Source organism: Pygoscelis adeliae, unplaced genomic scaffold (genome assembly GCF_000699105.1).
Source record: "Pygoscelis adeliae isolate BGI_AS28 unplaced genomic scaffold, ASM69910v1 Scaffold126, whole genome shotgun sequence".
Lineage (NCBI taxonomy): Eukaryota > Metazoa > Chordata > Aves > Sphenisciformes > Spheniscidae > Pygoscelis > Pygoscelis adeliae.
Genome location: NW_008824896.1, coordinates 727733 through 750103, shown reverse-complemented (window position 1 = coordinate 750103; position 22371 = coordinate 727733). Strand labels below are relative to the sequence as shown.

Sequence of the window (22371 nt, the reverse complement as noted above, 5' to 3'; positions counted from 1 at the left end):
ACAGCTGATTGAGCATGATGGACACAGCAGCAGGCTGCTAACAGCAGAATAACTCATCAAACCTGAGATATTCAAGGAGGAAATGACTAGCTGTCGCTCTTCAGCTGATCCCATCTCCCATCTCATTTGTTTTTGTTTGTGGGGGCATATAAATCCTCTTGTCCCTGTCACTGCTAACGTCGCGCTGCCATGTGCTGGACAGAAGCACCACCATCTGCGAGTGTGAAGCTCAGGCTCCTCACCCCACTTCACGCAGGCTCCAAGGTAGAAACGCTACTAGCCTGCCCCATCCCTCTCAAAAAGCACAGAGAGAGACAAAGAAAAATGAACCTTGTGCTTCTCCAGGGCCTCACCTAAACAAAAAACACTGCCAGGCACCACAAGAAAATCTAGTTTCAGGGAAGAAGAACTTCAGTCTGCCTTGTATCTTGGCAACATAGAAGGGATTGTGCAAAAATCCTGACTGAATTGCTTCCCTTTTGACACATTTCTTTCTAGAGACTCTCCATTTCACTAAAAGCAATGCTCTAGGTCAAGACCAACAGGCTTGGGCAAGTGTCTAGGTCCTTCCTGCAGTGTCGACAGTCTCTCACAGGCTATTTATGCTGGTAACAAGGCTCAGACCGTACCTTTTTCTGAGACTCATCAGGCGTGCCTATGGGACTGATGCAGACATCTTCAGATTCAGAGTGATTAAACTCACATGACGAAACACTGGCCGAGTCCGTGCTTTCACCAGAGCTCCCACCTGGAGCAGATTTGGGTGGTTCTTTGATGGGTGTGCTATGGGCGATCACCTCGGAGCCTAGAAACAGTCTAGTACAGAAAAGAAAATGTAATAGCCAGTAAGTGAAAGCAGAACAGAGCTGGGCTGAGCAAAGCTGTCACTTGGTTCAAAAATCTTACGTATTGTTTTGTTTTCCTATCTTGAGTGGCCTATTGTTTTCATTTCCTCTATGTTGTTTATACGGTTTGTCAAGAGAGTTTGTTACACACTAACACAGTACCTTCTTGACCTAGCATACCCACCAGCTGCAAGGCCAAAATCGGAGCTAATGCCCAAGTATCACAAACGAGACTCCTCTTCACTCTGTTAAATTTTCAGACTCACTTGCCAGGAAATGATTGATTGTAAACCTGATGCATTTACAAACCAAGGGACTAGGGGCAAGTTAGAGGCATGGCAGCTGGCTCCACCTTAGGCGCTCCTGCACACTGCTGTCACACCCTGGTCCCTCTGACACAAGGCAGCTCAAGACCTACTCAGTTGCCATGAGTAAGTGAAACAGTGCATGAAAGGTAATGCATGGCCATACACCAGGCAAAAGTCTTCAAAAGGCAAATTCATCCCCACTGCAAATTCTTTCACTCAATATAGGTGCCACAGATACCAATTTCTCTCTAAGACTCTAAACAGACACGTATGCAATGTGGACATCACAAGAAAGTGTAAATTATAGACTCTCCCTCTCCAAGACGCATTTCTAAATGCAGGTCAAGTAAATTTAAAGGAGTGTCAAAGGAAACAAACCTGTATAATATACAAGGTAGAGCAGCAAGGTGAATTAGATGCTATGTCAGCATGCAGTTAACGATTTAAAACAATTTAGAGAGGTGTCACTCACTGTTCCTGGGATAAATTATGCCAGTCTTTTCTACAGTATTAATTTGCAAAATACATTCTGAGTGCAGATGAAACAATTCTTTAGACAAAGACTGCATAGTACAAACAAACTTGATACAGTAAATTATAATACTACAGCACTGAAACGCAGTCAGAAACGAGAGAACAAAGCCTGTGCTCCGCAGCAACAATTCTTACGCACAGCTTAGGCACGCGCCAAGGGAGACACAAATGAGAGGCCACCAAGAGTTCAGGCACTGTCATCTTCAAAGCTCACGTTCTCATAACGTATCGCCACCAACTTGGATGGACTAATCAAAACACTTTCCAAACAGCTGCCTGGATTTTTTTTGAGTATCAGAACTCAAAACTCTAGATTGAAAACATCTATTCTTGTTTCAGACCCTAACCTGCAGTAGCACTGATGTGAAGTGAACACCTGCTGGCTGTTCTGAGGAAACTAGGTACAAGAACCAAGCAGGAAAGGAGAGTTAAGAGCTGAGTGCTGTTAAATTCATCATTTCCCCCCTCATCTTGATCATGCCACTGATATGTAGGAGTCCCTTCATATCTCCTCTTGCATCAGGTTCAAATTTCTCACCTTTTAAGATATTTTTACTTCGGTCCTTGATCTCTGCTTTCATTCCCTGCAGCTTTCCCTGAACTCCTGTTAGTGTATTGTTTCCTGTGTGTGCTTAGCCACATGCCCCTGTTCTCCACCCACCTCCTGTTTGAATCTTTGCGGTATTAGATTAAATTGGACCACATCCCCGTGATTTTTTTCCTTCTCTAACTTGAAGGCAGTTAGGCAGATTGTTTCTATTATCAAATGCCTTTTTGCTAACCTTAATTTTCCTATTAAAATCCTGCAAGGAATTTTTGCATGTGTATAGCAAATTAGACTAATAATAGGCCAGATTTTATCCTCATTTACTCTGTTTTGCTACTGCATTCAGGGAAGTTATTACACAATAGATATTGAATTTATAATCCAGCACTAAAATTGTTCCTTTTTCTGACACCTTAGGAAAGCTTGTTTGTTTCTAATGTCTTTCATCATTAATAATCCTCATGACTACTTATAACAATAGAAAGGGACAGCTTCAGACTGAAGTATGCTTGTCTCCTTAAAGTAATGCAGTGGTCTGGATCCCCAGCCAGGTTTTTCAGCTGGTGAAATGAGTACTGCTTGTTTGATTTATTTAGGTTCATAATTAACACACCAAATGCCCCTTGCCCCATTGTACTCACAGGCTGAACCTCTTCACCATGCTTTTCCGAGATTTCGGTGATGTGGTGCTAGTGTCAGCAGCTGCTTCAACCTCGCGTGAAAGTCTGTAACTGCAGAACAGAGGCCACTGGGTTAATTTTCACAGACAATACTATTAGTTATATCTCTCAAGAGTAGCAATATTCAAGAAATTCGAGAAACCTTCAGTTATTCCCACTTCATAGAAGGTTGCAACCCCACGAAGAGGAACATAGCTCTGTCCACATTTTACCATGGTGAAGGGGATATTTTACTTCTTTATAATAGTTTTAAAAACTCGTGGTTTTTTTGGATGACCTTCATAATTTTATTTTTAAAAAAATCAATAAAATACTTAACATGTGAATCCTGGATAAGCTGACATCTTTTTTTTACGACAACGCAGTACAATGCAGTATGTATCTGTGCTTACACTCTTAGACAGTGCAGCAGAGTGGTATTCAGATACCTACTGGAGATATTAAAATGCTGTAAATAAATTGTCTTGAGTTGGTCTAGCAGCATGTGCAGTACCACAGAACTCAGCAGGGCTGCAAGAGTCACCCCAAATGCCCAGGAGACATTTGTCTGGAGAGCGCTCAGCGAGCTCTGTGTTGCCATGGCTACCTGCTGCCTGTATCCACCAGCCAAAAGCTCAGTGACTGCATCTTGACATCCCTTAGGATCGAGCCTGTGTCTGGGTGTACAGACAGCCCAGACACAACAGACTATCATATTTCAAAGTCAGAAGCCTGATTTCCAATCTCAAAACTAAACCCTGCGAAGTGTTCAACAGGTTTTCTACAGCTGTTTAGCAGAAGGCAGAGGTATTTCCACTCTCCTCGAGCAGCAGTATATGTAAATCCCTGTAAGAGGATAGCTAAAGGCTGACATAACCTACCTGCAGGTGTGTGTGGGGTAAGAAAAGCCTGCTTCGCCAGCTGGACTGAGAACCTACCTCTCCTCCTCAGTTAAATGCTGCTGTCTCCTGAACCACTGGATGAATTTTTGGTCTGGTGTCATGCAATAGCTGTTACATGCAGATTGCAAGAGCTTAATTTGGGCAATTACTTCAAATTCCTAAGAAAATAAATAATCAAATAGAAATTCTAATTAGAAAACACAATAAAGCCAAACATACTCATTCATATACTAAACATATGCAACAACAGATCCAAGACAAACTTAGTTTGACCTGAAGTTCAGTTTCAGTTGAGTAACTGACTATATCAAGAACCAGTTTTTCAAACAATGAAGACTCTTTTTTTTCTCCCCAGCATCCATAATGTGCATTGAAACATGAACATTTTATCAGACACGCACAAATTAGAAGACAAACACAAGGAACCACACTTCACCACAGAGCTTCTCCCAAGTACTAACCGAAGTGCAATGCTGGTGCAAACCCACCAAATGGCAGCACTGCTGGTTGTTCCTCTAGGAACAAGGGTAGCAAAGGGTCACAAGTTCTTCAGATTACCCTACCCGTTCACCCCTGCGCTGGCCAGACCAGCTCCGAGAGAAGAATCATGCTCTGTACTTAGGTGGTTCTCAGACAGCAAGCAAGAGTAATAATTAGGGGTGCCTGCGATGAAAGCAAAGAGTCTGATCCTCCCCAGCTTTGCACTTTGTGCACTCACACTTGCACCAGAGGAACATAAAATGCTACCCTTAACATGTGTGACTAGAATGTGCTGCTCTTCTGCAATACCACTTGCAGACACACTTTGCCAAAATAATTCTTAAAACCCTCTTGTGTTAGAGCAGGTTATAGAATCAGGATGTAGGAATGGAGCTGGGTACTCAGCATGGTTCAGAGGGCAGCTTTGCCACTGGTTTCTATGAAGCTGGAGTGATGACCATGGAGAGGCTCGTGTATCTCAGTATTAGTATCTTGAGCCGTACAGTTATACATGCAAGGCAAGTGCAAGAAGTGGTTTATAGAGCTGGGAGCAGTTAAAGGAAGGAAATGGCTCCATCGCAGCCAAATCCAAGTCTGCTTTCAGACACCAGAAGGGAGATTTGGCACAACTTCGTTCGGACAGATGTAACCCTAGTACCTTTACTCCTACATAGCGTTCCTTATCTCTGACCAGCAAGGATCAGGCTGAAAGGAAAGACTGATAGCATTTATTTCTCAGTCCCGTGTACCTAATTCGCTCTCTGCAGCCTTTTACCTACAAACAGTTTACTGCAGCAGAAGGAAGATGTTTACAGACTGTATCTTCTGGAAAGCAAAGGTCTCATGCCACCAGGTCTGATTCACTCTCAACACATAGGACATACACATGTAACGTATTCCCATGAACACCAAATGGAGGGAATGTGCATGCCCCAGATGTAAATTCCATGGAAGTAAGTGACCTGCAGCTCCTCTTCCCCTATTGCACACATCTAAAAAGTAGGTTCTCTTCCTGCGCCACCTCTCACAGTTTGGCAGAGGCTCAGAGCATTTCAGGGATCTATTCTTTCCTCAAGTACAAATAACTTGCATTAAAATTAGCGGCTGTTGTATATGCCTGAGCAAAGACAACAGGCCTCACCAAGAGAATGCTCTAGAAGAGGGCATCAGTAAACTAAAGATCACAGAATATTCAAACTTACCCTCCGCCTCTTCTCAAAGTTTATCAGGCCACCCTGTTGGAAGGAAAGAGAAGGGATCAGAGTAGAAGAGCACATGTGTAATCACAAACAGGATGAAGCAGCAAGGCTAATGTAAAGCACAGACCTGCCCTGAGCAAGGACCTTCTAAAAATACCTGTTTCCAGATCTGGTAAAAACCACATCACTCAAATATCTGAGCCTCCAAAGGATATCTGTCCTCATGGCCTAAATGGCAATCTGCCCAAGAAGAAAAGCCCAATACAAGAATGCTCATAAAAGCTGTGTCGAGATCAGGTCTGAAGAATGCTAGCGGGATTTTGCATGCAAGAAACAAACTCGGCTTTTGCCTGTGCTGTGAGTTTAGCAGTGTTCCCAGTGAGTTTCAGAAACACCAACTGAACACAAAGCACGGACAGAAGGGAAACTGCCCAAAAGAAAATGGATATGTAACAACCTTACACAGGCTTGCTTTAGTGCAGTTTTACAAAACAAACAACAACCAAACAAACCAGCAACCATTACCAGCCCAGGGGGAAGTGTATTTGCCCATTCTTATCATAAATACCAGCACAATGAAGGCTGAGCACCTGCAGCCTGGCTCCTCAAGTGTTTCCATTAATGGGGCCAATTTTCAAAGGTGTTTGAAAACCTTTGAAACAAACACCTTTGAAAATTGGCCCCACCCTCAGTCTCTGTTAAACGACGAGGCTCTTGCAATCCTTTTTCCATTCCTATGCTAGATTGGTTCTCCCTGCTTGTTCAGCTAAAGAGAAATGAAAAAACAAGTCTTTAATCACTTTAGGGCTCAGACGTGTCTGAGTCAATACTGAAGCACTTCAGTGTTCAGTCTGAAGAGCTGAATTTGTGATTCTGTGTATTTTACCAATTATTCACAGAAATCTTTACACCTAAAATGTTTCAGAAAAATAAAACAGAATAATGGAAAGCCTACTTTTTTCTCGTTTTCTAACCTAAGAAAACTAGACAAAATACAATGCTAACCTTGTCCCTTGAGATAACTGCACTCAAATTCACACAAGATTCTTGTTGCTAATAAAACTGCATATTGCCTCCTTTTTTTTGAAAACAGATTCCTCCATTTTTAAGAACTGCACAAGAAGCCAGTGGAAAATACAGGAACAGACACACTCAGTGCCGGGAAGGCAGGGAGAATATTTAGGATTCAAAAAATTGCCCCAAATTACCTCAATATAGTCCTGGAGGGCTGTGTCAAGCATGATGAGATCAGTGAGGAAGGTACCAAGATAAGGTACCGTGCCTTGCATTACTCCCTGCAAATGGTCAGAGCAATGTTGGATTAATTGACTGAGAAATGGTAATAGAATGCTAGAATACTCCTGTGTAAGAAAATGAAATAAAAGTAGTCTGCTTAACCAAACAGTGGTCTTATAAATTGTGTTTTCTTTCATTACATCATCCTCAGTATCTAATCTAGAATTTAAATCAAATTCTAATGAGAGCAGGATGCTCTCACAGATATTTCCAAGTGGTTTTATATTACAATATTGCCACCATTCACTGATTTCTAACAGTGGGTCACCAGGAAACCCTGCTATGGAAGAAGTATTGAGGACCAGGGACAGGGTCCCTTGGTTACCTGCTACAAGAGAAAAAGCTGGGGAATGGTCCTGGCTAGCCTGTGTATGCAGTTTCTCTCTCTGCTTCATTCCAGTGAATTTTTACTTAATGATGTTATACCATGTGACAGTCAAGTCAAATCAAGTCACAGTTTTTTCCTCCAAGAAGTGACCATCTTCCCCAGCCATTCACTGCATTTTAACAGTAATTATTAAAATTTTAAACTTTCTAGACTGCTAGCAGTTGTAGACTTCAGGCTGTTTCTGCACTTGTGACTAAAATTCTTGTTTCTACCATCCAAAAGGATTCGTATTTTTTCCAGTTAAACAAATAGACAAACAAAAAATCATATTCAGCACTTTTGACTCCCTATCCCAGATTTGTCTCCCCCTGTCCTTTTAAATCTTTGCCAACTTTGAAACAAAAGCCATTTTCACCAGCAGACTGGAAACCGGACACACTTTACAAAGCAATCTCTGTAGAAGTCTGTGCAATTTTCAAGCTGGTATGTCAGAAGCTTCATGAGCTTATTTAAAGGTAAATGAGATTTCTGCTCTGGCCAGAGCTAATTTTCTTTATCACAAGAATTCCAGTACTTACATTACATATTTTACTATATGAAAACTGTGTGGCTTTCCCCATATTTCTCTCTGAAGGGTAACAAGAGTAGTTAATGGAATTCTTTCTTGCAGGACAGAAACAAGACGGTTGGAAATGATGAACACATGTTTATATTCATCAATCATTTATTACCCTTTTATATGACAGGTTTAGTAAATTTCTTGAAGACTTGAAACTAAGGCCAAACCCTTGGCTCAGTGTCCAGTGCCCATCCCGAACAGCTGGTTGGGATGTGAAGCAAATGCAAGTGGGGACGGGAGCAGCAAGCCTATACACCCGGTTATCCCCTTGCAGGGGACAGGGGAATATTGGCACCAGGGAACATAAGGTGGCTCCTGCGTACATCCACCGAAACCTGAAACCTTTGAGTGTTCTCAGCATCAGACCACTGAATGCACTGGCTGTGCTGATGCTTTGCATATCCATTTCCTCCAGCATTTCAGTACATAGATGGGTGTTACTGGAGTAAAATGACAGCTGAATTGCACTAAAACCCATAGCTGTTACAGCTTGGCAGCTCAGCGTAGGCCATACAGCTTGAGCTGGGTACAGCACGAATTCCACTTTGTAACTGTTTATATATACAGATGTATGCATGTGTGGGATTGTCTATATATATATGCACACTATATATAGACACAATAGTATTACCCTGCTTACTATGATCCACAGCATAAGGGAAATATAGCTTTGGGCATATATTTACAGGGACAAACATTCTGAATGCATATTCAGTCTAAACTTTTTGGTTCACTTGCTTTGTATCTGCTAATCAATAGCATTGATGTGATTGTTTTGCTTGACAGAGGGCACATTCAAGAGCATTACCTACTGCACACTCGCTTTGTTAAATACCTTTCTAGATTTTGCTTCTTATATAATTCACCAATTAGGATTAATCATGTTACCAGTTCAAAAAGGGTAGGAAAAGGACCCCAGACACACCATATCTTTTTGAAGTTGCAGTCGCCTCTGTGTCCTTTTCTGATTTTCTTTCACACTGCTGTCCAGATTCGCAAATTTGGATGTTCCTTCCTGTAAGGGAATTAAAAGGCAATTAATGGAGGAGCTAAGTGGTAAGCTGGCAACTACATTTGTGTAAAATAATTGCAAATACATTTAACCAGGCAAGCTAGACCAGCAAAAATATTTGCTGTGCAGGTACATGCATGTATATGTACATGTGCTAATTTTCCAGGACTTGTACACTGATTGGGAATTTTGGACAAAATCCCACAAGATGACCATAAGGGAATTTTTCTGCAAAACAGCTCTACTCCGGCCAATGCTAAGTGCTGCTGAAAATCTCCTGAGAGTTTAAATCAGAGAAGCTTAGATATACTTCAGGTGTCCAGATGCTTCTCTGAACTCTACCCTGACACTCTTGACCTCAGAATTTCTGTTTAATTTCCTAATCAGGACTGCTGCAAGTAAACATTTCTATCTTATGTAACACCTTGTTGTTTTTCTTACGCCGCAACACAGAGATCCAGCAACTACCCTCTATGGCTTATTGACTAATCCAAAACCACGCAAGAAATGGAAGTAATAGGTTTTCATCTCCACAATTCAAGCTTTCCTATGAATGGATGAGCTATTTCACAATAGAGCTGTAGCATTTATTTCCCTGGATCCATACAGGATGCTGGGAGTTACTGTTATTTTTTCCAGTGGCCGGATAGATGGGTCATGAATTATTATCAATGTCTTTTTAAGAGGCACAAAACAGCCTGCATTTGTAAAGATTCTCTCATTACAATGTTTACTTCTCTCAGTCACAGTTAATGGACAGATCACTCAAACTCTGTATTTCCTTCCCTGGCTGAAAAACAGGAGCAAATGAAAAAGGAGTGTTGTCTCAATGTCTTCAAGGTACTGAAAGGTAAACTCGATATTCTTTAACACCAGCTGGCAGGCCAGCACAGAAGCTAAAACTGCAGCTCGCAGCAGAGCTGTTGTTTGGGGAGGAAAGAACACAGTGCTCCCTCTCCATGCCGGCCGACCTGTTTCATATGGCATTTTGTCCACTCTAGGCTTAAATTTGCAGGATGGACAGGCAAGGTCAAACACAGCTTCCCTAGAGAGACTATTTATAGTGAAAGAAAACAAAGACTTTAAGGATTCAGTGGACATTAATCCTCCAATCATTACAAACTGGTCCAAGACAAGAAGTAGGAAAGAGGTTCTAGCTATTCTGTGGAATTTTTCTCCTCTTGCTGCTTTCAAAATGTTTTGCAAATCTACTTACAGCAGCTGGAGAGAGTGATTTGTTGGGAGCCAGAAGGCCTGGGCTCGGATTGAGTTGTTGTTTTGTCTTTTTAATATTTAGTTAAATAAGGTATTCTGAACACGCATTTTCCCTCTACGCTAATTATTGTCTCACCTGCTTCATAATTTAGCTACAGATGTTGATAAATGGATGATAAACAAAACAGACTGATAGGTTTGAATGTGCTCACCCATCATTCCTGAGCAAAACACAGTGTTTCAGATACCAAGGCAAAGGGGTAAGGTACAAATGCCAGACTGACTGGATAGAACTGCCAAAAACTAAACTGGTTAGCCAGTTTATAGAAACTTTTTAATGTAAATAGAAAAAACCACCACAAACATTCCTTAGTTTCTACAGAATATAACCTTTCCCTCTATTCTTCCTCACTCCTTTCAAGCTCCTGAGCTTGTTGGGGTTCACCCAGGAGAGCGCACAAGTCAAACTGTTTCAGACAGAGCCTGCTTTGTTGTCCATCTGGCCACACACAGAGCAGGAAGCCCACTCCTTCAGAATTCCCAGCCCTGTTTTCTAGTTCCAAGAAAGGTATGGGATAGTTGGATAAACATCTTGGTTTAATTCCTCAGCTGAAGCTGAGTGGCATTGTTCCAGTGAAGTCAAAAGCACTACAGTGGTGCAACCCAGTTGAGAATCTCATTTGGAGCTGCTCTGCACTCACCAGTGCAAACCTGAGCCTTTCCAGGTCTGCTCAGAGGGTGCACAAGCTAGCGGTTCATCTCTCTGTACAGAGCAATATAAAGCCAAAGTGCTAATTTGTAACTCATCTCAGTAAAATTATACTGTGCAGCACCTCTTCACTCTGGTTGTGGCTCCAGCGCTATCACAGGTACAAGATGGTGCACACAGCTATTCTTGAGCTAGACATCACCATGACCAAGGGAGCGTTACCAGTTGCCTAACTACAGCAGCGTGACATTCAACTGGAGGGGCTCCAAGGGGTCCTGACCTGCTGCCTTGTGAACAAGTCCACACAGAATCTGTGCTGCTGCAGCCTGCCCTTTGTGGGCATCCAAACTCAACAGGCTAATGCTAGTGTAGGTTCTTTGAACAATGAAATCACCTCTCAGCCCAGCAGAAAAGCACAGGTTTTACACACCTTTCTTCCCTGAAGCACGGCATACAGTGGTTCAGGGAGAGATGAGCTTTGGCAGCTGGTTAGAAAAAGGGCTAACCTCAGCTTTGATTGAGATCACAAGACTTGCAACTCAAGCTAATTCTCACCTTCATTAGCAGCTCCCTACTTGTCAAATAATTGTCATGGTCTGAGAAGATATCAGACAGCTCTTCGAACATCAGCATTACATCCCTGTACAGGAAAAGAGTAAATCATTTAGGTTTTACATAAGCACTCTAAATCAGATCAGATTACTATTTTTTCTCATGAATTGTTAACAGCTGGGCATATAAAAGATAACACCACCAAAACGCATCCAACGAGATGCTGCACATCTACTAGGAACCTTCCTGGGATCTTCTGGTGCTCCTGGTAAAGTCAGGTCCTATTTGACAGCATCATAAAGAAATGCTATAGGTACGCAGACCCTGAGCAGGGTTTTCAATTACACTGCAGGGTATGAGATTGTTGTAAGAAAGTGGGTAAATGGATACAAAGGAACAGAAAAATAGCTGAGAGGTATCCTAAGTACTTCATTTTTGGCCTGTTCCATGCACTCTGGAAAGCTAGAAGCATTTAAGTGTATGAGTCCCTTTCTATTGCCCAACACTATAAACACAAGATGGCAATATTTTGATCAGGAACACGGGGCAGTGGCAGGAGAGACCCACCTCTCTCTAGGGGAAATGCAGAAGTATACTGCGTGGCAGAGTGATATTTTTCTTTGTTTATCAAAGGCAAAGGAAAAAAATCTATTCTTCCCAAACTGAACGAGCAGAACACCATCTTTCCTACACAGAGATTTCTGGTGTCTGTTTGGTATGCAGTAAGTATGCCAGTTGCACAAAAAGGTATTCCCCTGTAAGAAATATTGTCTTCAATACAGATTTGGATTTTGTAGTTTGGGGATATATTTTAAGGGAATGTCAGACCAGGAGAGGATTAGTGAGGGCTTGTAGCAATGTTAACCTCCTCCAACTTCGCGGGAGAGAAGACAACAGGCAAGTATCACGGTGCCCTTTTGCTGACCTTCCGAGAGCGGTGTGCAGGAGCTGGGTGGGTAGCTAGTCCCACAGTTTTTCAGAATAGGTTGTAGAAGATCCAATATGCTATGAAGGACAGAATAGACCCAGTGTCCCTGAGGGCAGGTTGTCCCCTCAATATGAAAGAGGAGCTCACAGCAGTCAGACCCAAAAAAGGGGTCTGAGCCTCACAGGAATGAGAGGAGGTTCTAAGAGAACAGATGTCCATGAAGGAGCAGAATAGGAAGACTGAGAACAACAAGATGAAAAGAAAGAGCACTGAGCTTTTTGCCTTTGTTTGGGGCTAGCCACAGGAGCAGAGGGGGAGGCTTACTTTGGAACACATATCCAGGTCTTCTTTAGCCGATAGATGGAGTTGGACTGCAGTGCTGAAATGATGGCCCTCAAGGAGGAAAAATTCTTCAGGATCCTACATTCCTGTGAAAGGAGCGGTTAGAAATACAGGAGCATTAAATGTCAGCATTACGAATACGTTAGTGCTCTTCTGTTTGACCGGTGTCATGCTTGCTACACATTCTCACTGCTAAGCAGGCAGCTGTACAAATATTGAGCATCAAAAATATCACTCCCCTCTCCAGCCACCAAACACATTATGGGCTTTGGCACTTATATCTTGTTTTCCTCACTTTCATGTATTTGTGGTGATGTTGCAGTGTTTCAGCTTCCAGTTCTCTCGTAAAAATAAAAGTGGAACTGAGTCCGTGAAGCCAGTCTAAAAGCACAAAAGTTACACTTCTTAAAAGCTCTTTATAGTTAACAATCCCTTTTACCCTTTAGGGGAAAAACCAGGCTTTGCCTCTTTGTATGTGGTATTTAAAATGTAAACCCTCAATCATCTAAGTGTCAATTAAAAATAAAGACATGCAAAGGAATAACCTGTTATTCAAGTATGTGCACACTGTTAAAGAGAAAAACCTTCCCAGCTTTTCCAGAGTTGGGATCAAATCCTAACAGAGAGACTGGTTCATAGACATTTCTTATGCAGCTTCTCTGTGCTGCATAAGAGAAGCAAAAGCTTTGCCACCAAGATAGGATACCGATAGGATACTGCAGGATACCGAAAAACTTAATTCTCAAAAAAATAGCACAGATTCCTGGTAAAGCAGATGGAAGCAAGGAAGAGGGGGAAAGTCTGGCCTGTGACTCTTCAAGGAACTCCTGTAAATCTGTTGGTGGCTCATGAACCAGAGCACAGGCACCACAGAACTTAAACTCTTGCAAATACAAGCTCTCACAAACAGTTGTCTGTACATGCAAATTAAGCAGACAAAACACATGCCAATTTGACTGTTGCATGTCGATGAGAATGTATTCAAACTACAAATCCGCTTCTGCAAATTTTTATGGAGCTGATTATTACACTAATAATGCTGATTACGTAAGGGATCCTTACAGAGAAAATAGACATAATTTATTCCTTTGTAGGACTGAACAAATGTAAAGCAACCTTAGAATAAACTAAAGTCAGACCTTAATATATCAGCAACTCTGTTCATGAGTTGCATTAAAATTGACCGAACAACTAAGGCAAGTACATTTACTCCCATTTATTTACCTTAAAAAAAAAAACAAACCCCAAACTTTGTGCAACTTAGGAGGCTACATTTAACAAAGTGTGGCTTAAGAAGACTGACTCGGCAGACAGCACTTGAAGCAGGTTGGCAGTTAGGCTAGATAAAGACCAAGTTCAACATCATGTGGTAGGACATGCAAGACCTGAAAGCTATTCTTGCATGGTTTAGGGCCAAAGAAGCTACGTAACAGCTCTTCTTCAGAGATTGACATTTTTAAGAACAAGACCCTTCTTTCTTTATGTTCAACTTGAAACTCAGGCTGGGGAGAACATGGATTTAGAGGCACAAATTCTCAGCATTTCTTTTTTTCAAATACAACAGGAGTTTGGACTGGAAAATCCAATTTGGAACCATCTTCACTTAATTGCACGTTGCATAATTTAAAGCGCATTAGGAATTCAATATTGGATTTTGTGTTCTCAATGATTTAACTGACTGCAGACTAAATTTTAGCAAGCTTTCATTTGTATATAAGAATTTTTAAGAGTGGTTTGAATAACTTTGTTTCAAGCTGTGTCCTTCACAAGGGGAAAACCAGAAAGAATCCTGTGCAGAAGCAACTTTGATTTAAAAAAATTAAGCGTAACAGGATATTAATGATTTCATTTTTACTTTTTATTTTTAAAGAAAATATTGTGTGAGTGAAATTGGCTGCTCCTGCTCAGAAACCTTAGATCTAGGTGGAGCAGAGAGGGCTGGCAGTTAGAAAAAGTATTCAGTTTATCTTGTAAACCAAGAAAGTGGATCCAAAAGTCATGAACAGGTAACAAACGTGGAATTCCATACTGCTAAGTTACAGAGTTAGTTGTCAGTGAATAACTGCACTTTAATGAGTGGATTATTTTCTAATTCAGGCATCTAACTATTCAAAATACTCATCTGCATGCACAAAGCAAGCAACTTTCTTCAGAAGTGGGCAGCTAAGTATATACGCAAGTAGCTGTTCTACATGTGCAATTATGTTGTAGAGCGTGCACATGCATTTTTCATGTGCTTAGCTAAGACTGGAGTATTTAATTATGTGTATGAATTAAGTAAAGGGAGAAGTACTGAATCCACAGATGTGGAGAACAAAGTTCTCTATCCACAGAACAAGTATGATGAGAGTGGTGCCTGTCCTGGCTTCCCTGGGCCTCCTTGCTACCCAGTGATGAGCAGGGAGCTGCTTCGTACTTGCTCATCTGGGCTGCAGCCCAGTCTGCCCCATAAAGGCCCCTTTAGCTGGTACCCTCTGCAACTTAAAGATCTGCACACAGAAAATAGGAATCAAACTTCCTAATCCATTCACACAGGCTATAAAGCAGCCATCAGATGATAACAAAAATGAGTCGACGTAAGTGCCAAAAGAGAGGTGAAAGACTACTTCCCCATACCAGTTTCCTGAACCATGCAGTTGCCAGAGCTTAGGTGCCAGGACTAACAATACTGCCTCTGGAAGCATAGAAGTGCATTGTCAAGGTTGGAAAGCCTCTGTTTGGCTTGAGCTTTTTATGACTGCTTATTTTGTATAGGTCGGAAAGAATCCATGTGATTCTTAAAACAAAAGTCAACACACATCCATATGAAAGTGCTTTAAATGTTCTCTTCAAAAGAAAGATCTAGTTTGCTGCCAGCTGCCCAGTGCTCTGAGGGGAGTTAAAAAGGTTACAGTAAAATATTAAAGATAAAAATCTAAGAAATTAGCAAACTAGAGTTACGTAAAGAAGCCTTGCAAAACCCTTTCACGCAAAGATTAAGAAACACACAATCTGCTACAAGACAAAGGAATTGAAGCAAAGAGTAAAAATGTGTTAGAGAAACATGTGACACAATGATAAAGCAGAAAGGTAAGAAGATGAAGAGACTGGTACCATTATTGTAACTCTACTTATTTTTTCTGGTCACTGCTTGCACCTCTCACTCCCTCTAAACCCAGCTGGTTTGTATACCTGATGTAAACCATGAATAACTCAGTAGGCAAATGACTTTTCAGCCTCAAGAATTTTTCAAAACAAAAGAGTACAAACAATAATTTCATTTTTTCCATGTTAAAGAGGCTACTGCTTCCTAGAAGTAAGTCAGCTTTGTCTGCACTTACTTAAAACCTTGTATTTACTTTACTTTCATATATACACACACATAAATGTATGAAAACACAAACAGTTGTGTTGTCTTCCACCATATCTGATTTCAACTCTCATGGTGTTCATAGACACAGAAGAGGGAGCATCACGTTCACTGACTGATCATGAACGGCCAAAGGCAGGTAAGCGCAAAGCTTATTCTGACTGTGCTCACTGCCTGCATCACTGCCAGTCCTACTCCATTCTTGTTAAACTTTCCTCTGAAAACAAGTCTAACTTTTGGATGATATCAACCATCACTTCACTTCTTTCACTCATATGAGCAGTATTTTCTTCCTAGGGAAGTGAACTGGTTGAATTTATACCTATCTTGCCATAAATGTTACATTATCAAGTATATGGCACTCGCCATCTGCAAGACACAGTGTCTGCCTCACCCATTAATTAGCACTCCCAAACCTGTGAAGAGACAAGCATCAACCCCATTTCCATGGTGGGGAAGGAACTAAGGAGAGGAAGGGCAATACTTCATGTGCTATTACAAAGACAGTCAGTCAAAAATAGAAAGAATTAGAGCTAAGATGTTCACTGGCCTGGGACCAATGCATACAACCCCTTTTCTCCCCTCCCAACTCCCTCACTCCAAGGCACCCGCACAAAGAACATTAAACAGTCTAGAATAAATGCTTTACATGTGCAATATGAATCCACTTCTCAATGATCTTGGCTCTGTGCTGTGTTTTGAGTTCTTTGTTCTTCAGGATAGTGCTGACAACACATTTCGTAACTGCATTGAACTGAGAGATGGTGGCTCTGATGGTAGGTGCCAGGTGCTTGTTTTCTTTCTTATCCCTTCGAGACCAGATACATCCCAAACAGTGGTAGGGCACAACTTTCTTGAAGAGTTGCTAGAGTGAAATAGAGGTAAGTCAGCAGGATTCTCCTAGATCTCTATTGTCCACAAGAAGAGATTCATGCGTACAGTACAAATTGGATCTAAATCTAATATGGTATTAAAAGGTAATTTTTTTTTCTCTTAGTTTAAAATACACACTTTGGCATACTCTTTAAAGGCTTGATGCCCTAAGAGAATTGTCAGCTAAATAGTCCCGGGAAAATAAGAGACACCTGTATATCTGTTGCATAACCAAGGAGAAGTTTTTTTATATAACAATGTTTTGAAGGAGGTTGATACAGAGAAACCAAATCAGAGCACTACAGTTAAGAGTACCTATACATCTTTAGGACAGGTAGCAATATAGTCAAAATGTGCTATTTCTCAGGTGTCAAATATTAGACTTTGCAAAAAAGGCTACACAGTATACATTCACACTTTAAAAAAAAAAAAAACCAAAAAACAAACAACAAACCAAAAACCTTCAGAATGACTGAAGGAAAAAGCCCAATGAACAAAGCAAGTTTGGATAACCAAGCAGAGCTGTGTTCTGTGTCCCAAAAACAGACCTGTTCTGGAACACTATACTTATGTTGGCATAATTTAAAAAAAAATTTATAAGCCCAGCACTATTTCTCCTAGCCTTTCAAGTAGTACATATACTCTACATACTGCATCCATGTATGTCAACTGTTCTGCCACAAGGTCTTCTTGGAAAAAAGAGAATTCTTCTGGACTGCTGATCTCCAGTTCCTCTTCATCATATAGGTTACAGGGGGAAGTGTTATGGAATCCATCTGTCCAGGATGGAAAACACAACTCAGTAAATTTATACAGCAAACAGTGAATCAAAGCAGATGTTTGTTTATTTTAAAACATCACTGTATATATTATAGCAGAATACTCAAAAGGTCTTGCCTGATGTAATGGCCCCGCTGTGCTGCATATTTTATTGAGAAAGATGATGAACAGAAGATTAAATTGGCAAAGAAAAGGTGGAAGAAAAAGAAACAGAGTTAGAGAGAATTGAGCCATTCAGGGTCTCTTAGCTGAGAAGTGGCTTAACCCATTCACTAACCATTCTTCTGAAAGAAAAAACATCACCACCACCCCAACAAAATTTCCTTATTAACATTGCAGAATTCTGTTAATCTACTTTTCAGCATTTATACATTTTATAATCTGAAAAAAAAAATCAAACCGCAAAGGGACAAGACTGCAGTTATATCCCCAAAATATTGCATTAGGAATGCTCTTATATCCAGATTTCATCTCCCATGTGTGGAACTAAAAGGAGATATATTTTCTTGACATCATTTGTGCCCTCACAGGGGTACATGGACTACACTGAAGAGAGTTTATTCCAGCATTCCTCACCTTCCCTCTCTGGGAATTTTTCCCAGAAAAGGGAATACAGTGAGCACCTACAGCATTCAGCTGAATGCTTCTTCTAAATTTGCACTGGGCAGCAGTGAAGAGGTGAGAGAGGAGAGCTGTCCTCATCAAGGGACCTGATCCAGTGCAGAAGGGAAAGGATTTCACAGATGTTCCCATGTCACCTTTTGGCTCCCACACATTGGGAACAAAGCCACATTAAAACACAAAGAAATATGCCCTTGTTTCCCATGGTAAAGGAAGTCAAACAGAAAATCCCTGAGAATAAATCCTCTTCCTAATCCCTTTTACTGTAAGGCGACAGTAACTCCAAAAGAAGGGAGAAAAAAAAAAATGGACTTGTTGAAGACTAACAACGAAAGTACTGAGTTTACTACTAGTGAGATTTCATTTACAAAAACAAGCAGTGCATTTCAGAGTATGTTATGCAATACTTCATATCCAATTAAAGCAGAACAGGCATTAAAGCAACAAAAGCAGATAAAGTGATACTTCATCATTGTTTTTCAAAATACTTCAATTTTTTTTCCTTCTTCATTAATTAGCAAAACCTAATCATCAATGTAAATTGCTACAGTTTTGATATAACAAATTATAACTACAGGCTGTATCCAGATTTCCATCTGTACATTCCAATTGCACAATTTATTGACAGAGCTAAATGCGATAAATGGAGAACTCTGTTCCAGCATTATTTTTCTGTGGCTGTTTTGTAACAATACGCATAATTACATGGACTTCTACTGAACTGTTACAAGAGTCACACTTTTATCTCTCTCTTTTTGGCTATGTAACTCCTCATTTTCCTTTCAGCTCTTGAAAGTCAACTGAAAATCCTCATCACTGAGTTGCAGCCCTACTCAAAACCTCACAGCGCCCTTAAAATCAGGTCCTGGAGTGCAACCCTAGATTTTCCTTTTCTTTTTTCATGCCTCTCTTTCTCCTTTCTCTCTCACCTTCATAAATGTGTAACCAGTCTTCTCCCTACTCCCCAAGAAGCTGAAATCCTCTTGTACTCAAGTATCTCATCATTTTCAAATCACTCTGATCCATTTAGCGCTCTCAAAGCCCAACTGCCCTCTTGACTTCAGTGAGAGCAACCACACGCCCCTTCTGAATTTGCAGTCTCTGACTCACCTTGCTTTGCATTGCTCCAAGCTGCAAGAATTGAGGCCAGGAACAGCTTTTATTATCTATGTATCTGGTACTACAATCTAATCTACTGGCATGGCTGATAGCAGCACTGAATAGAGGTCTGATTACACAAATCAAACTGTAGGATTAGGACCAAAAGTTGTAAATTCATAGCACAATGTGAATGCTTTAGAACAATAATTATCAGCAAGTCCCGATTGCCAGCAACACATTAAGAGTTTTGAAAGAAATCTCTGAAATGAACAAAGATGGAGCTCTGATAAAGTAAGTGACAACTCTCAAACTCTTCTCTGCAGACCCCGCAGGTTAATTGCGTTCTCCTCCTCTTATTTTATTCTAATTAACAGCCTCTATTCTGCCACAATTTGGAAAATGTTATCATTCAAATTGACCCATCTATAAGTCAGAAAAGAACCTTTTCAACTGTTACTTGAGGAAACAAATGCAGAAGCGGGGCTGCTGGGAACTTCTGTTCACTTTGAACAACAGATGAACCCAAATATAGCTCTTGTGAGCTTGCTTTGTTTGACCTGTGGGAACCAAACCCAGGAAAGGACATCAATAGGCACATATTAGCAATCCTGTTCACTTACCTGTGTTCAATAAGGAAAACTCTTGGGCTCTGTGCAGTACTCCTTTTTATGTACATGTTAATGACCGAGTTAATTTGGCATTTCACAGTATTATGCATTGACATGGTATTTCTGGAACATCCGGCAGACATGACTTTATGGGATGAAATGTTTTTTTTCCTGTCATTTCCTTTATCCTTTATTACATGAATTATTCCCTCTCCCCCCTCTACCAAAGCTGGAAATTGATTCTAGTTCTCATTCACACACTACGTGAGCTCCTATGACTTTTCAGCTTATGCCACAGGAAGCTTTCTGACCAGGATAAGGGTATGTGTCGGGCTTGACGCTGCACACAGCATATTTGTGTTACTACAGTTCACTATTGTTTCAGTAGATTGTGACCCCCAATAACGTAAGTTTTTCCTCTGTCCTTGGATACCAGCAGCCGGCCACTCAAATAGGAAAAAACAGCCACTGACACTTCCTTTGACATGATGGTAACTAGGAAGAAAAGCTTCATGACAACAAGGCTTTGTGACTCAAGCTGTATTTTGTCACAGCTCTGTATTTTGCTTTTTGTTGGTTTGGACTTTTCTTGGGGGAGGGGGGGGTTGAAATGAGAAGACCAGCTAAAGAGCAGCTGTGTGTTTTAACTCAATGACATGGGAAGTGCGCTGGCAATTAACCACTTAGCTGCTGCAGCAATCTCAAAGCTTTGGCTAAATATTAGAGAAGTGCTGGATTTCCCAATCCACTGCAGAATGAACAGGCATAGGCACCTACACTGTATGACTATTTCATCCTGCACAGAACCTGCAGCCTCATATATTTTTTTAAAAAAAAGAAACAAGAAGAAAGTCACTGGTGAGCCTCACAATATTGTCAATTAGCCTGAGAGTTGATGAAACGTACTCCACATAAATCTTTGTGGTACCATACAGTCTGGGAGAACAGAAAGACAGAAAGGAAAGGTAACTTACCATCATTTTCCACTTCTTGGTTCTGGAACTGCTCCAAGAGGTTCTGCGCCCTCCTCTCTGGGTCAGAGCCGGGTATATTCATCTTCAGGTAATCCAGCAACTTCAGCAAACATGGGTAGTTGGGCGGCTCTCTGAAATCCTCAGAGCACTGATCGAGCCAGGCTCGTAAGATTGATGCTATTGCACTAAGAGCAAATACACAGAGAACATACTGGTTGTATACAACATGTATTGATGCAAATGTATGTATCTGTATCTAATATAACAATAAAAACACTGAGACATTCATACCCCACGTGAAGGCAGTATGAAGACTTTTTGAACAAGGAATTCAATTTGTTCTTTTTATACATGGAATCTTATTAAGATGTCACTCTGATTTTGCCAGGGACTTCAGTGAAGTTGCTCCTGATTTGCACTCCTACAAGTGGATCCAGTTATAGCCCCAAAATACAAACTAATAAAGAATCAAATCCATTTAAACTATATTGAGACCCTTCTATTAAATTCAGGATATCAAATAATGATAGATAAAGCAATTAAGATAATAAAAATCCATTTAAACTATATTGAGACCCTTCTATTAAATTCAGGATATCAAATAATGATAGATAAAGCAATTAAGATAATAAAATAGAATAATTTCAGTTGGAAGGGACCTACAACGATCAGCTAGTCCAACTGCTGACCACTTCAGGGCTGACCAAAAGTTAAAGCGTGTTGTTAAGGGCATTGTACAAATGCCTCTTAAACACTGACAGGCTTGGGGCATCGACCACCTCTCTAGGAAGCCTGTTCCAGCATTTGACCACCCTCTCGGTAAAGAAATGCTTCCTAATGTCCAGTCTAAACCTCCCCTCGCGCAGCTTTGAACCGTTCCCACGCGTCCTAGCACTGGATCCCAGGGAGAAGAGATCAGCACCTCCCTCTCCTCTTCCCCTCCTCAGGAAGCTGTAGAGAGCAATGAGGTCGCCCCTCAGCCTCCTTCTCTCCAAACTAGACAAGCCCAAAGTCCTCAGCCGCTCCTCATAGGACATGCCTTCCAGCCCCATCACCAGCTTTGTTGCCCTCCTCTGGATGCATTCAAGGACCTTCACACCCTTCTTACATGGTGGGACCCAGAACTCCACACGGTACTCAAGGTGAGGCCGCACCAATACTGAATACAGCGGGATAATCACCTCTTCTGACTGGCTGGTCATGCTGTGTTTGATGCACCCCAGGATGCGGTTTGCCCTCTTGGCTGCCAGGGCACACTGCTGACTCCTATTGAGCCTGCTGCCAACCAGCACCCCCAGATCCCCTTCTGCAGGGCTGCTCTCCAGCCACTCCTCTCCCAGTTTATACTTGTGCCCCGGTGTTACTCCGTCCTAGGTACAGAATCCAGCATTTTGACTTGTTAAATTTCATCCCATTAATCATAGCCCAATGCTCCAATCTGTCTAGATCCCTCTGCAAGACCTCTTGTCCCTCAAGAGAGTCAACAGCACCTCCCAGTTTGGTATCATCAGCAAACTTGCTAACGGTGCATTCAACTCCTGCATCCAGATCATTGATAAACATATTGAACAGAACTGGCCCTAGAATTGA

General features: G+C 41.2%; 1 protein-coding gene across 1 annotated transcript in view; it reads right to left on the bottom strand.

The window, feature by feature from the left end:
• The window catches only part of RGL1 (ral guanine nucleotide dissociation stimulator-like 1), an 86716-nt gene that overhangs the window by 5600 nt on the left and 58745 nt on the right, over positions 1-22371 (bottom strand). Inside the window, exons 5-15 of the mRNA XM_009324655.1 lie at positions 20782-20966; positions 17349-17473; positions 16474-16689; positions 12458-12561; positions 11209-11293; positions 8643-8732; positions 6683-6769; positions 5478-5510; positions 3832-3953; positions 2876-2965; positions 630-816 (exon numbers count right to left, since the gene is read on the bottom strand). Of these exons, the coding sequence (XP_009322930.1) occupies positions 630-816; positions 2876-2965; positions 3832-3953; positions 5478-5510; positions 6683-6769; positions 8643-8732; positions 11209-11293; positions 12458-12561; positions 16474-16689; positions 17349-17473; positions 20782-20966 (1324 nt within the window). The remainder of the gene's footprint in view (positions 1-629; positions 817-2875; positions 2966-3831; positions 3954-5477; positions 5511-6682; positions 6770-8642; positions 8733-11208; positions 11294-12457; positions 12562-16473; positions 16690-17348; positions 17474-20781; positions 20967-22371) is intronic.